Source organism: Anomaloglossus baeobatrachus, chromosome 2, assembly GCF_048569485.1.
Source record: "Anomaloglossus baeobatrachus isolate aAnoBae1 chromosome 2, aAnoBae1.hap1, whole genome shotgun sequence".
NCBI classification, from domain to species: Eukaryota; Metazoa; Chordata; class Amphibia; order Anura; family Aromobatidae; genus Anomaloglossus; species Anomaloglossus baeobatrachus.
The window spans coordinates 391,314,179-391,331,176 of NC_134354.1; the positions used below are offsets into that span (position 1 = coordinate 391,314,179).

At 45.3% G+C, this 16,998-nt stretch overlaps 1 protein-coding gene across 1 annotated transcript in view; it reads left to right on the forward strand.

The window, feature by feature from the left end:
* Window positions 1-16,998, forward strand: part of LOC142291494 (uncharacterized) — a 216,824-nt gene that overhangs the window by 141,499 nt on the left and 58,327 nt on the right. Inside the window, exon 6 of the mRNA XM_075336057.1 lies at window positions 330-428. Within this exon, the coding sequence (XP_075192172.1) occupies window positions 330-428 (99 nt within the window). The remainder of the gene's footprint in view (window positions 1-329; window positions 429-16,998) is intronic.

The following is a 16,998-nucleotide window of genomic DNA, read 5'->3' on the forward strand; positions in this document are numbered from 1 at the left end:
AGGCCGTCATTACCAATAAAGGGTTTTCAACCAAGTTTTAGAAATTCACATTTTATTTCCAAATATTTAAATCATCCAATAACATTTGAGCCTCTGAAATGAAGGGATTGAGATTAAAAAATGCTTTAGTTTCTCACATTTTTATGCAATCATTTTGTTCAACCCCCTGAATTAAAGCTGAAAGTCCGAACTTCAATTACAATTTTTTTTGTTCAACATCCATTGTGGTAATGTACAGGACAAAAATTTGAAAAATGTTTTCTCTCTCCAAATATAAATGGACCTAAGTGTAGCTTGCTAATAAATCTTATCTATTGATGTTATCATAGGTACCCTGTCATCTTTATCAATGCAATGGAGAACAATGTTACAGAAATGGATCGCTACCTGGAATGAATGCAAATTCATCATGCCCAACTTACTGTTCGGTAAGTGATCTAACTTTCCAAAAATGTAGGAGAAAAATTAGATTAAAACTCAAAAATCCATTTGTTAATGACACAGAAATCTGCATCTAAAGGATGCTATGATGAACATGTTTTATTAAGGTATCTGGAGCACACAAAAAAATCTTCCTGAAGTGATGCCCAAGTGCTTGGTAGTCGAATCAAGTAGGTTAGGCACTCGGACGGGCGCGAATCAAGGAATGAAAATAATGGAAGTTAATGGGGTTCTCGAGCATTTTTCCAGCAGATCCCAGGAGGGCTGGGGAGGTCCTAAAAGCTCTGTAATAGATAGAAACAGCGCTAAAATGGAATGAGAACAGCATGAGGAAAACACCTTGAGGCATCTCTGACTCCCAGGTCGCTGCTGGAAACAATGTTGTCAGGGTATTATTCCACTTTTACAGACTGACAATAAAACATTCAAAACTGAAGATAAAATGGATGTTACAGGAAAAAAATATTAAGAAACATTCTTTCCTACATTTTGACTCACTAGTGGATACAGACAAAAGAGGGTCTCTGTGCTAGAACCATATATAGGGCCTTTTAAGTCCAATAGCTCATGAAAACGCACAATTCCACTTGGCTTGAAGGTAGACCCTCTCACTTCTTGGGCCCCTGTGCGTCCGCACAGGTTGCACCAATGATATGTCCGCCCCTCTAATGACTAGTATATAAGGCAAAATAAAAGAGAGGAAAAAAGCCTCCTCTACCCCTTAGGCTATGTTTATATATAGCATTTTTCTAGTTTTGCATTGCTAGTACAGCCTTTCCATCATATGCAAAGGCTAACAAAAATTATGAATGACTCATATATACCCTGGAAGACATGAAGAGGAAGGCCTCAAAAAATGTTTTCTCATTATTAAGGAGTGGGACGAATACACTGGTAAAACTTATGCACAATGTGGGAGGACTGCTAAAAATTGAAGGAGGCACTCCAATACACTCTTGAAGACATGTAGAGTAAGGTCAAGAAACCATTTTTTTTTTTTCAGATTATTAAGGAGTGAGACTCCTAGACTGGTAAACCCTATGCACTAACTGCAAGGGCTCAAAAATATTTACCCCTGGGGGTATACATATATATATGTAAGAGAATTTTTGGAGGTAAGCCTGTAGAAATTATGAAGGAGCGCATCATGCACACCCTTGAAAATTTTTGAGCGAAGGTGGCATAATCACCCTGTTGATATGGTGAAGGAGGAGGACATGAAAATCAAGAAATCATAATTCACACATTCTTGTTTGGTGGGAAAAGGTACATGGGAATTCCGCAGAAAAAAATAACATTTTAATTGCCTTTATGTTCCGCTGCTGTCATACAGTGAGCTTGAGAAGTCTTAGAGAATGCTGGTATGGTTAACCAGGTATTCCGTCACCATCTTCCAAAACTTTTCCCTCTTTGTTAGAGTACCCCCTGCAACAGGGCCTGGGTAATGGAAGAGTCTAATGAAACTGTCCCAGACCTTTGATAGCATTTCCCTGTCTTTGTTGAACATAGTGTGCGTTTTCCTCATCTTTCCTCCTTGGTTGCCAAAGGAACTATGACTTCTGCCGCCAGTATTGTCAGATGGGTATTTTTGGACTAATTGTTCAACTAGAGTCTTGTGGTATTGCACCATTCTCTCTAGCCCTTCTCTAAGGAAGGAGAGATAGAAAGTTCTATTTGTAGAGTGGGCCGAGAAGGGTGAACTACCAGTAATCAGTGTTGGCCAAAATACATATAACGCAAGGGTCACGGAAAAAACAGCAGTACATAAAATCAGAGATGTGTCCCAAGAGTAGAAATACATTGCACAATTGTTGGATGCAAATTGAAAGACCTTGATTGAAGTGCCAAAAACATGTAAGTAAATATAGTAAGGCGCTCCTCAATCATGATAACGTGCAACGTTTCAACTCAAATGCTAAACATTTAGCTGGGATGATTTAGTAAAACCTGCACTCGCAGGGAGTTGGACCCGATGGACCTTGAGATCCCTTCCAGCTCTACCATTCCATGATTCTATGAGTCGTTTTCAAACAGTTACTGCAAAATAACAAAAATAAAATAGATGAGTACATATCTATAATAGACATCATGTTATAAATAATACATCATACGTGCATGCACATTTTAGCTGGGAGACACCATAATAAATGTAAAGAGGGTGATATTCATGAGGGTACATCTATATACAAACATATGTATACTGTATCTAATAAATATACAGTGCCTTGCGAAAGTATTCGGCCCCCTTGAATTTTTCAACCTTTTCCCACATTTCAGGCTTCAAATATAAAGAGAAAAAAAAATAATTTTATGGTGAAGAATCAACAAGTGGGACACAATTGTGAATACAGTCATATGAAAAAGTTTGGGCACCCCTAATAATGTTAACCTTTTTTCTTTATAACAATTTGGGTTTTTGCAACAGCTATTTCAGTTTCATATATCTAATAAATGATGGACTCAGTAATATTTCTGAATTGAAATGAGGTTTATTGTACTAACAGAAAATATGCAATCTGCATGTAAACAAAATTTGACAGGTGCAAAAGTATGTACACCTCAACATAAAAGTGACATTAATATTTTGTAGATCCTCCTTTTGCAAAAATCACAGCCTCTAGTCGCTTCCTATAGCTTTTAATGAGTTCCTGGATCCTGGATGAAGGTATATTTGACCATTCCTGTTTACAAAACAATTCCAGTTCAGTTAAGTTTGATGGTCGCCGAGCATGGACAGCACGCTTCAAATCATCCCACAGATGTTCAATGATATTCAGGTCTGGGGACTGGGATGGCTATTCCAGAACATTGTAATTGTTCCTCTGCATGAATGCCTGAGTAGATTTGGAGCAGTGTTTTGGATCATTGTCTTGCTGAAATATCCATCCCCTGCGTAACTTCAACTTCGTCACTGATTCTTGCACATTATTGTCAAAAATCTGCTAATACTGAGTTGAATCCATGCGACCCTCAACTTTAACAAGATTCCCGGTGCCAGCATTGGCCACACAGCCCCAAACCATGATGGAACCTCCACCAAATTTTACTTTTTTTGGCCTCCATGCATAACGCCTTTTTGTATGACCAAACCACTCAATCTTTGTTTCATCAGTCCAGAGGATCTTCTTCCAAAATGTAACTGGCTTGTCCAAATGCGCTTTTGCATACCTAAGGCGACTCTGTTTTTGGCGTGCTTGCAGAAACGGCTTCTTTCGCATCACTCTCCCATACAGCTTCTCCTTGTGCAAAGTGCGCTGTATTGTTGACCGATGCACAGTGACACCATCTGCAGCAAGATGATGTTGCAGGTCTTTGGAGGTGGTCTGTGGATTGTCCTTGACTGTTCTCACCATTCTTCTTCTCTGCCTGTCTGATATTTTTCTTGGCATGCCACTTCTGGGCTTAACAAGAACTGTACCTGTGTTCTTCCATTTCCTTACTATGTTCCTCACAGTGGAAAATGACAGTTTAAATCTCTGAGACAACTTTTTGTATCCTTCCCCTGAACAACTATGTTGAATAATCTTTGTTTTCAGATCATTTGAGAGTTGTTTTGAGGAGCCCATGATGTCACTCTTCATAGGAGATTCAAATAGGAGAACAACTTGCAAGTGGCCACCTTAAATACCTTTTCTCATGATTGAATACACCTGCCTATGAAGTTCAAAGCTCAATGAGGTTACAAAACCAATTTAGTGCTTTAGTAAGTCAGTAAAAAGTAGTTAGGAGTGTTCAAATCAAGAAATTGATAAGGGTGCCCATACTTATGCACCTGTCAAATTTTGTTTAAATGCAGATTGCACATTTTCTGTTAGTGCAATAAACCTCATTTCAATCCAGAAATATTACTGAGTCCATCATTTATTAGATATATGAAACTGAAATAGCTGTTGCAAAAACCCAAATTGTTATAAGGAAAAAAGGTTAACATTAATAGGGGTGCCCAAACTTTTTCATATGACTGTAACTTAAAATTGGGGCATGCAATATTATTTGTCCCCTTTACTTTCAGTGCAGCAAACTCACTCCAGAAGTTCATTGAGGATCTCTGAATGATCCAATGTTGTCCTAAATAACTGATGATAATAATAATAATATTTATTCATTTATATAGCGCTATTAATTCCATAGCGCTTTACATACATTGGCAACACTGTCCCCATTGAAGCTCACAATCTAAAGTCCCTATCAGTATGTTTTTGGAGTGTGGTAGGAAACCAGAGTACCCAGAGGAAACCCACGCAAACACGGGGAGAACATACAAACTCCTTGCAGATGTTGTCCTTAGTGGGACTAGAACCCAGGACCCCAGCGCTGCAAGACTGCAGTGCTAAACACTGAGCCACCGTGCCACCCATGATGATGATAAACATAAGCCACCTGTGTGTAATTAAGTCTCTGTATAAATGCACCTGCTCTGTGATAGTCTCAGTGTTCTGTTTAAAGCACAGAGAGAATTATGAAGACCAAGGAACACAACAGGCAGGTCCGTGATACTGTTGTAGAGAAGTTAAAAAGTCGGATTTGGTTGCAAAAAGATTTCCAAAACTTTAAACATCCCAAGAAGCACTGTGCAAGCGATCATATTGAAATGGAAGGAGTATCATACCACGGCACATCTACCAAGACCCGGCCGTCCCTCAAAAATTTCATGTTAAACAAGGAGAAGACTGATCAGAAATGCAGCCAAGAGGCCCATGATCACTCTGGATGAACTGCAGAGATCCACAGCTTAGGTGGGAGAGTCTGTCCATAGGACAACAATCAGTCGTACACTGCACAAATCTGGCCTGGAAGAGGGGCAAGAAGAAAGCCATTTCTCAAAGATATCCATAAAAAGTGTTGTTTAAAGCTTGCCACAAGCCACCTGGGAGACACACCAAACATGTGGAAGAAGGTGCTCTGGTCAGATGAAACCAAAATCGAAATTTTTGGGCACAATGCCAAATGATATGTTTGGTGTAAAAGCAACACAGCTCATCACCCTGAACACACCATCCCCACTGTCAAACATGGTGGTAACAGCATCCTGTTTGGACCTGCTTGGCTTCAGCAGAGACAGGAAAGATGGTTAAAATTGATGGGAAGATGGATGGAGCCAAATACAGGACCATTCTTGAAGAAAACCTGTTGGAGTCTGCAAAAGACATGAGACTGGGACGGAGATTTGTCTTTCAACAAGACAATGATCCAAAACATAAAGCAAAATCTACAATGCAATGATTCACAAATAAAGGTATCCAGGTGTTAGAATGGCCAACTCAAAGTTCAGACCTGAATCCAATCGAGAATCTGTGGAAAGAGCTGAAAACTGCTGTTCACAAACGCTCTCCATCCAACCTCACTTAGCTCGAGCTGTTTGCAAAGGACGAATGGGCAAGAATTCCAGTCTCTCGATGTGCAAAACTGATAGACACATACCCCAAGCAACTTGCCTGCTGTAATCGCAGCAAAAGGTGGCGCTACAAAGTATTAACTTAAAGGGGACGAATAATATTGCACACCACTTTTCAGTTATTTATTTCTTCCAAAAAAATTAAAATAAGCAATATATTTCGTTCAACTTCACAATTGTGTCCCACTTGTTGTTGATACTTCACTATAACATTAACATTTTTTATTTATGTTTGAAGTCTGAAATGTCGGAAAAGGTTGAAAAATTCAAGGGGACCGAATACTTTCGCAAGGCACTGTATATAGTGGTATGCCAAAGAGAGACTGGAGGAGATGGCTAACACACTGCCCTATTCTATTACCATAGAGCTCTTCCTCAATACTATTGCCCTTTCTTATAGTGCTTCACATCAAACCTGCATTTTACGTCATAGCAATGCGATCCCATGCCCCCATCAATACCCTCACCTTTTCCACTAGGACGCTTTCGGACGCAGCGACCATGCTCCCTCATTTGTGTCATAGTGACGCTCTCCCAATTACTCTACATCCTCCTTACCTCTCTAACCATGCCCCCTCATGCACATCATTGTTACAAATTAACGCCGCCAGCCTTTTCGTTAGCATCATCACAAGAACGCTGCCTTTCTCTACATTTACTATGGCCACCTTGGGCGTCCACAGTCTTTCACAACTTGACATGTCATCATGTCCCCCGGCCATATCCGGAGCATTGTCAGTAAGACATTTTCCACATATACCATGTCCCCCTGGGTATTCCCTAGTGATCATATTACAAGTCCCTCACAGCATGCATGGTGTTCTCATAGAATGCTCCAACCATCTCCTATTATGCCCATATCTTGCTCCAGTCTGAATATCACCATGACACACCATGATACACTAGCACGCTGAAAAGCTAAAATATGTGAACATGAAATATAGGAATTTTGGAGCTGCATTACTGCGATTGGAAAAAATGAGATACTTGGTTTACAAATTGGCGAATTCGTGTAAGCCCGACAGCCAAAGACAAGGCGTACCTCCACTTGTCGGGACTTTATCCTAATATGCCTTCTTGCGGTTTAAAAAAACTACAAGTAATGGGCAGGTAGAATCCAGCTAAATTAAAATGCTCTGGCTGAAGGATGGAGTGCACAGTCAGAAAGGAATGGAATACTAATATAAACAGACTGATCAACACATCCATCAGGTGAATACTGAAAATTCAACAAAGTTACAAGTTACTTGCACACTGCAAGTATCTAATTTTTTTTGTCCAATAGCAGTAATGCAGTGCCAGAATTCCTATATTTCATGTTTACATATTTTAGCCTTTCAGCGTGCTACTGTTCATACAAGGGCATCTCAATAAATTAGAATATTATCCAAAAGTTAATTTATTTCAGTAATTCAATACAAAAAGTGAAACACATATGTTATATAGAGTCATTACCCACAGAGTGATCAATTTCAATTGTTTTTTTTACCTATCACTGTGTCCATGACTGTTTGGTAGTGGCTTGATTAAAGGCCACTTTACACACAGCGACATCGCTAGCAATGTCGCTGGTGAAAGCACCCACCCCCGTCGGTTGTGCATCATGGGCAAATCGCTGCTCGTGGCGCACAACATCGCTAACACTCGTCACATGTACTTACCTGCCTAGCGACGTCGCTATAGCCGGCGAACCGCCTCCTTTCTAAGGGGGAGGTTCGTTTGGCATCACAGCGGCCTCACTAAGCGGCCGCCCAATAGAAGCTGAGGGGCGAAGATGAGCGTCCGGAACATCCCGCCCACCTCCTTCCTTCCTCATTGCCGGCGGCCGCAGATGCGATGTTGTTCCTCGTTCCTGCGGTGTCACACATAGCGATGTGTGCTGCCGCAGGACCGACGAACAACCTGCGTCCTGCAACAGCAACGATATTTGGGATTAGAACGACATGTCAACGATCAACGATTAGGTAAGTAATTTTGATCATTAAAGGTCGTTCCTGCGTTTTACACGCAACAACGTCGTCACACACAGCGATGTTGTTGTGTGTAAAGCACCCTTTACTGTATTGAATTGGTTATATGTGATGCCCCTGCACTATCAGGTCGTCACAGCGTACTGCACAAGCTGTCCTCCCGTGCAGTATTCCGCCTCCCTCTCCTAGATACACCCTGCCCCACACCCACCAGACACACCAGTGGACGGCTTGAGTGGAATAGAGTCGCCCACCTGGGGGTTATGGAGGGGAGGTGAGGAGTAGTGAGTAGTTAGTTAGTTAGTAAGTAGCCCTTGAGTTGTGAGGAGCTCAGAGGAAGTCAGGAGTGGTGACTCCTGAAGGAACTGTCTAGGTTGCAGACGGTGGTCTGGGCCTAGAGGAGTCGGACCCCCGGTCGCAGGGGATTGTGGCGAGGTGCTTGGACCTGTCGAGGAGGACAGACGGCAGCCTAGCACTATCACCGGTCCGGGACTGAAGGCACGACGAGGTACATGGACCCTAGGTCGGGGAGTAGCTTCAGGCAACTCGACAATTCACCTGAGGAGAACGGAGCCTTTATGATATGTTCCCACCCACTCCAGAATCGGGGCATTAGCGCAATGAGGGGGATAGGACTTTCCAATCCAAAATGATCCAGAAAATCCCAAGCGTGAGCCCTGAGAGCAAGCTCCCACACTTAGTCATAGTAGGGAGTGGGGCCCGGCTAGTTCCATGCTACCGGGCCATCAAGTTGAAGTCAAACTAAGTGCCAGGAGGCAGGTCACGGATCACCAGGCAGCACCATTGAAGACGGGATCCGGACAAGCTCCCATCAGCGGCAGCGGTACCCAGAGACTTGGTTTACCCGGTTGTCAGTGTCTGCTTATGAACTGAGTGAGTACGAGAGTAACCCCTGCACACCACGGCTCCCCTCACCGAGTCCCGAGGCATCCCCCTACCCGTGGAGGGTTACAATACCTTGCTGCTCCACTTTATCACCCCGGGTACTCCCAATGGCAGTGGCGGCACTCCCCAAATTACCGCGCACCATGGGTGGCGTCACAAACTATACATCAACTCCCCTGTAAACACCCCCCCTTTCATTCGAGTGGCTGCATGACCCCCGGGTCCGGAGACCCTCGAGCCACAGCGAACCCAGATCCGAGCAGCTTGGCTGCTTCCACGGCGGCGGCACACCTCAAAAACTTGGAGTCACGAACAGAATACAAGTAGGAACCACTTACCTGGGTGACGTGCGCCTTGAAAATCAAAACCACGAGTCAAGAATCCCGTTTTCCGCCATTTCCGCCATCACCCCCCATCTTTTGGCGCCAAAATGCCGTCTTCTCGACCAAAAGCACACAAAGCCGAAGCCCCGCCCTTCGTCCGGAGAGTCAGCCCGGAACCGGAAGTTCCCAGAGGGCCACAGCAGAGAAGTGAGTGGTGGGCGAAAACCGAGGGGGCTTGACGGCATGTAGCGGTGGAAGAGAAGCAGGGACACCAGGATTCTGCCATAACGTTCTTGGACCCCGCAGAGGAAAGATGGTGACTGCGCAAGACTGGTCACCGGAGCGTGCTGCTCCCGGGACTGCGACCTGGATCAAACAAGAAACGGAGCAACTCTGCAGGAGGATGCGGATGCAATTCCTCTTCATTCTAGACCACTGGAGGAAAGAAATGAGGAGCCTGGCAATGGCGGTGCGAGCCCGTGAGATTGAAATTCCACGTGAGGAGCGGGTAAGAGGATACCCAGTCCCAGTTGATTCCACTAACCCGGCCGATGCGGCTGTGGGATTCGGTCCGCCCCCGCTTACGGCAACCACCTTACCACCACCACCCCCGTTCTCGGCGGACGTCGAGCTGCCCATTCCAACCCCGGCAGCGGAACCTTCAGCCCCAATTTATGAAGAACCAGCTGCGGAGCTCCCGGCCCCATCACCCGATCAGGTCACGACAGCGGTTACCCAGACACCGGCCCGACCAGACCTGGCCGCATCACCGGGCCCGTACATAGAGACGGAGCACCCAGACTCTGCACCCCCAGCTGCGGACCAGTCGGTTCTTCTCCATGAAGTTGCGAAGGTGGAACCTGAGAAGCTACCGGTTCCGCCACCGTGCGGCATCCCAGCGGCTGTTGGGGCTGCAGAAATACAGCTAACACCCATGCCAGCAAGGAAGGCGAGGCCGGACGCTGACGCCCCCTACTGGGAACGACACCAGTGAAAGCTCTATCCGGAGATGACAATACAAGATCGACGACGGGAGATTGTTGCCCGTGCTCAGAGGGAGAAAGAGCATCTGAGGAAGGCCACCTTCCGCGTCAGAGGGCCACGGCGCAAGGGCCATGTGAGGCGTTTTGACCCCAAGAGGGGATGGGGGTTTATAATGGAAGCGGGCCTTCAGGAGGAGGGGTGTTATGATCCGGAACCATGGAAGACCACCACAAATCATTGGCAAAAGGTGACAAGAGCATTGGCAACTAATCTGGCCGCCATCCCCTTACTAACCATCACAACTAGAAGTAGCCGAGGGGTGAACTAACATCCTGTGCACCGCGAACCTAGCCGGAGAACTAACTATCCTAAAGGTAGGAAAGATGAATAACTCTCTGCCTCAGAAAAAAGACAAGAATAGCTAGCCCCCACATTCAAAGACTGCGGTGATATAGGAAAAACACAATACACAGGTAGATGACAGGATTAGCAAAAGGTGAGGCCCCCACTGACTAAAATAGGAAAGGACAGGAAAGGGACTGATGGTGGCCAGAGAAAAACCCTGCAAAATACCAACTTCCTGATAGTACAAAAAGGCCCTCAGATTGCAAGATCTGAACTCCGTCCTATACCAGGTGCCCTTGTCATACCAATGAACAGAAAACAAGAATCATAACAAAGTCAACAAGCCACAAACACATGGACCCAAAGGAGCTATACTCCACACAGAACTGCAGGGAGTTCCTCAACAATCCACTAAGGGGGAAAATCCCTGCAAGCAAATAAACTGAAACCAACCACAGCAAATGACAAACCCAGATAAACAAAAGAACCAGACAATAAATAAAGAGCAAGCACTTATCTGGGGAAGATGTGGTGTAGAGCAGGATTAAGCAGGCTGGAGATACAAAGAACAACTGACATCCGGCAACAGCCTGCAATCAGACCAGGATTTAAATAATTTTATAAACAAGGAGAAAAGAAGAGGAATGGCACAAGAACGTAATGCAAAAAGTATTACATTTTATTCACACCAATATACAAAGATATAAGATATCAGCTTATCATAAAAATTGGTTGTACAGTGTCAAATAAGACAAAAAATAGAGAGAAAGGGGGGATGAAGTCACCTAGGGATAATGGATGCAATTATATGTAGAACACAAAAGGCATAAAATTGTATAGTCCTACCCGCCGCTAATAAAAGAACCCTGGAGGGGGAGGGCCCAAGGAGGATATTGAGAATGGTGTTTAAGAATGGTGTATCACCTAAATATGTAGGTCCAAGAAAAGGGCCCCTAAACCCCAAGATGGTAAATAATCAGGGTTTCCCTCCACAACTAAATGTAGTCAGGAATTGGTAAGAAGAAACAGGTAGACAGTAGTCATTAAAAGAGGTGCAAGAAAACAGTATAGAACGGAGTAGTCGTAGGGCAAAGAGAGGAGGCTAAGATGGTAAATATAATGAGCAAATATAGTCGTGGAGCCGAGAGGTGCCAATTAGCACAATAGTGGCTAGTAAAGGAAACAGGTCCCTATGCCCAGACTAGTCGTGGAGCCAAAGAGAGGTGGAGAGAAAGGCAAGGATGCCGAAATGTAATCCCAGAGCAGAGGATAACAGTATAAAAAGGAAGACAAGTGTGAGCAGTTGATTAAAGACAAAATGCAGCCCGACCCCTGTACGGGGAGATATAAATGGGCAGAAGAGAAAAAGTACCCAAGGTAGTCCCTGGTATAGAGAAGACTAGTCGTGGGGCAATGAGAGGAGACTAAAATGGTAAGTATAATGAACAATGTAGTCGTGAAGCCGAGAGGTGCCAATTAGCACAGTAGCGCCCAAAAAAGGGGAGTCAAGTCCCTATGCCCAGACTAGTCGTGGAGACGGAGAGGGGTTAAGAGGTAATGGATGAAAGACCAGTTACTACCTGGAGGAGTGGAGGAAGGTGGCGGCAGGAGGACGATCCCAACAGCTGTTTCGCCTGAACGCTTTTACGAGGGAAGTGAGAAGTGAAGTGAGGCTGACCGCTATATAAAGGGACAGCACATATGTTTTCAATCAGATGGGGACGGTGTCCAAGAATGCGCATGCGCCGGAAGTCGAGGCCAGCGGGCGGAGCGGGCCGAGACCGCCGGGGGTAGTGCGCATGCGCGGGAGAACGGACGTCTCCATGACTCCCGCGCATGCGCACAAGGCGGACACGGCCAAGCAACGCCACGCCAGCAGTCGGCAAACCGGCAGATGCGCGAGGACACCGGATGTAAATGAGACAGTGAGGAGAATATAGAACAATTGTGAGGGCACATAGAATACATAAGTCAATAAGGCACATTGGGGGGTGAGTTTTATAACAACTGGATAGCACAGATACATTGGGACATGAGACACAGACAAATGTGCAAAATAATGAATACAAGTTTCCAATATATTTCGATCCAGGCATTCTGCACTATCCAAGTTGTCCACCAATAGGAGGAAGATGAAGAAGAAATAAGGAGGATACGAATCCACAGCGACCTAAAACCTATATGAAAAAAACCCAAACACAAAAATAGTAGAAAGAAAGAAAAAATGAATAAAAACAAACCAAATAGAGATTAAAAACAATATAAAAACAAATTGTGTTCATATGGAATTGTGCCCCCTAGAAGTCCAGCGGCGTGGACCGATGCACAAAAAAGCGGTCCATGTCACAACATGTACCGGTAAAGGGACGGAGGGGACCGTCAAGAAGAGGTCCAAATGCACCACACAGAAGTGTGGAGGTGAAAATGGCGTGACCTCTACAAAAATGGGGAGTAGCTGACTGTCTCGTTGAGACCATGGGGGACCAAAGTGTCGAGGGAGACAATCCACCTGGACTCCCGCTGCGCGAGAGTCTTGCGCAGATTGCCTCCCCGGACACCCGCGTGAATTATATCTATGCCACGTACACTTAAGGACCTCGCATCACAGCCGTGAAATTTACGGAAATGACGGGGAAGGGTTTTAAGAAGAGAAACATCCTCCACGGACACAGCGGCGGTTATGTCCCTGACGTGCTCCCTGACTCGTACGCGCAACTCGCGTGAAGTGAGACCGATGTAAATCAGGGAGCACGGACAGGTCGCATAATATACCACGTGCGTAGACGCACACGTGATACGTTGGTCAATGGAGAAGGTCCTCTTCCCCTTGGAACAAACAAAGGAGGAGGTCCGTAAGATATTAGGGCATATAGGTTTTAGGTCGCTGTGGATTCGTATCCTCCTTATTTCTTCTTCATCTTCCTCCTATTGGTGGACAACTTGGATAGTGCAGAATGCCTGGATCGAAATATATTGGAAACTTGTATTCATTATTTTGCACATTTGTCTGTGTCTCATGTCCCAATGTATCTGTGCTATCCAGTTGTTATAAAACTCACCCCCCAATGTGCCTTATTGACTTATGTATTCTATGTGCCCTCACAATTGTTCTATATTCTCCTCACTGTCTCATTTACATCCGGTGTCCTCGCGCATCTGCCGGTTTGCCGACTGCTGGCGTGGCGTTGCTTGGCCGTGTCCGCCTTGTGCGCATGCGCGGGAGTCATGGAGACGTCCGTTCTCCCGCGCATTCGCACTACCCCCGGCGGTCTCGGCCCGCTCCGCCCGCTGGCCTCGACTTCCGGCGCATGCGCATTCTTGGACACCGTCCCCATCTGATTGAAAACATATGTGCTGTCCCTTTATATAGCGGTCAGCCTCACTTCACTTCTCACTTCCCTCGTAAAAGCGTTCAGGCGAAACAGCTGTTGGGATCGTCCTCCTGCCGCCACCTTCCTCCACTCCTCCAGGTAGTAACTGGTCTTTCATCCATTACCTCTTAACCCCTCTCCGTCTCCACGACTAGTCTGGGCATAGGGACTTGACTCCCCTTTTTTGGGCGCTACTGTGCTAATTGGCACCTCTCGGCTTCACGACTACATTGTTCATTATACTTACCATTTTAGTCTCCTCTCATTGCCCCACGACTAGTCTTCTCTATACCAGGGACTACCTTGGGTACTTTTTCTCTTCTGCCCATTTATATCTCCCCGTACAGGGGTCGGGCTGCATTTTGTCTTTAATCAACTGCTCACACTTGTCTTCCTTTTTATACTGTTATCCTCTGCTCTGGGATTACATTTCGGCATCCTTGCCTTTCTCTCCACCTCTCTTTGGCTCCACGACTAGTCTGGGCATAGGGACCTGTTTCCTTTACTAGCCACTATTGTGCTAATTGGCACCTCTCGGCTCCACGACTATATTTGCTCATTATATTTACCATCTTAGCCTCCTCTCTTTGCCCTACGACTACTCCGTTCTATACTGTTTTCTTGCACCTCTTTTAATGACTACTGTCTACCTGTTTCTTCTTACCAATTCCTGACTACATTTAGTTGTGGAGGGAAACCCTGATTATTTACCATCTTGGGGTTTAGGGGCCCTTTTCTTGGGCCTACATATTTAGGTGATACACCATTCTTAAACACCATTCTCAATATCCTCCTTGGGCCCTCCCCCTCCAGGGTAGGACTATACAATTTTATGCCTTTTGTGTTCTACATATAATTGCATCCATTATCCCTAGGTGACTTCATCCCCCCTTTCTCTCTATTTTTTGTCTTATTTGACACTGTACAACCAATTTTTATGATAAGCTGATATCTTATATCTTTGTATATTGGTGTGAATAAAATTTAATACTTTTTGCATTACGTTCTTGTGCCATTCCTCTTCTTTTCTCCTTGTTTATAATGTTCTTTGAAGTTGGCACCCCCCCCTGTGGGAACCCCGGTTCTGTTTCCCTCAGTGATTATTTAAATTAGCCATGCATTTGTTGTTCAGGATTTAAATAAGCAGAGAGTTAGCAAAGGAAACACCCACTGCACAACACACCTCCCAGCAGCCAAAACATAACTAACATTCACAACAGTACCCCCCCCCCCTTGAGGAGGGGTTACCGAACCCTCACCCACGCCACCGGGTCGCTCGGGATGAGCATGATGGAAGGCGCAAACCAACCTGTCCGCATGAATGTCAGAAGCCACAACCCAAGAGTTATCCTCCTGCCCATAACCCTTCCATTTCACAAGGTACTGAAGCTGATGCCTACTGCGACGGGAATCCAGAATTTTTTCAACCTCATACTCCAGATCCCCTTGTGCCAAAACAGGGTGAGGAGGCGCTGCTGCAGGAACTGCTGGCTCCACATGTTTCTTCAACAAGGACTTATGGAAGACATTGTGAATCTTAAATGACGCAGGCAGAGTCAAACGGAAAGATACAGGGTTAATAATCTCCGAAATCTTATAAGGTCCAATAAATCTGGGCTTAAATTTAGGAGACGGAACTCTCATAGGAATATGTTTAGAGGACAACCACACCATGTCCCCTACTTTAAACCGGGGACCAACAGTCCGACGCCGGTTGGCAAACTTTTGGGCAGTTTCTTGGGACTGAAACAATTTATCCACTACCTGCCCCCAAATCTGCTGCATTCTGTTGACCACCGAATCCACCCCCGCACAGTCAGACGCCTCAAGCTGCCCTGAGAGGAACCTAGGGTGATACCCAAAATTGCAGAAAAAGGGGGACACCAACGTGGTAGAGCTAGATTAAGCAGGCTGGAGATACAAAGAACAACTGACATCCGGCAACAGCCTGCAATCAGACCAGGATTTAAATAAACAGAGAGTTAGCAAAGGAAACACCCACTGCACAACACACCTGGTCCAAGTCCAAACCATTCCTGGCCACCACAGGGAGCCTCCCAGCAGCCAAAACATAACTAACATTCACAACAGAGGGGTTTGTCTCCCAGAGAGATATAGAGAAGCATCTTCCGAGAGAGCACTCGGGCCACAATCTAGAACCAGGAGAGGTGGTATCCTATACTCTGCATTGGGGAGAGCGGGGTCGGTATGCCCTGGATGTGAAGCGGCTTGCCATGGTTATTGAGCAGGTCCTGCCAGCCGCCGCCGGCGATTATAGGCACCAAGTGAGTGGAACCCGGCCATTTAAAGTTAGCAAAGTTAGAATGAGGACCTGTGTTTTCCTTTATTGTTTTCCATAGTTTGTTTTTTTTCTTGTATCATAGTAAATAGTAATGTTTATAAAAGAAAAAAATTCTGAGTAATCATACTGTGTTTTAATCAACAGAGAATTTTACCAGATTGAGAAAAGTTGATATAATGTTTGCACAAGGTGCATGGACTTCGGTTATATCTATATATATTTTAGTAGTAAATATAGACCATGGTCACGGGACTGGTTGTGGCCAACACAGACTTGTGTTATTGTACATAGTTGCACCTCCTGTGCCTACCAGAGTCGTCTTTACAACACTCGGGACCTTAACCTAGTCATGGACCCACGGATAGGAATGCAGCGGGTCAGGTTGTTTGGGTGGCGGATTGATTGGATCCAGGACGTTGGGACTGAACTGTCGCAGGAAGAGGCTGCAACAGAGTAGGTTGAGCCTCCGCTACTGACATAATCGGTAGCGTTCCATAGTTGAAATGATGAACTCTAACTGTTTAGTAACGTTTAATAAATGTGCCTCCCTAATGTGGGATGAAAATCTTGTAAATAAAATGTTTCCCTTTTTCTTACAGTTATGCAAATAAATCTCTGGATGTCCTGTAGCTCTGGGACGAGCTACGTTTAACCAAGGGGGAGTGTGACGCCCCTGGATTATCAGGTCGTCACAGGGTACTGCACAAGCTGCCCTCCCATGCAATATTCTGCCTCCCTCTTGGTTCTGGGTCCCTACTTAAGTGGTGTTGCCTCCAACAGCAAATCAAATCCTAGTGGACGGCTTGAGTGGAATAAAGTCACCCACCTGGGGGTCAGGGAGGTGAGGTGAGGAGTGTAGTGAATAGTTAGTTAGTTAGTAAGTAGCCCTCGAGCTGTGAGGAGCTCAGAGAAAGTCGGGAGTGGTGACTCCTGAAGGAACTGTCTAGGTTGCAGACAGTGG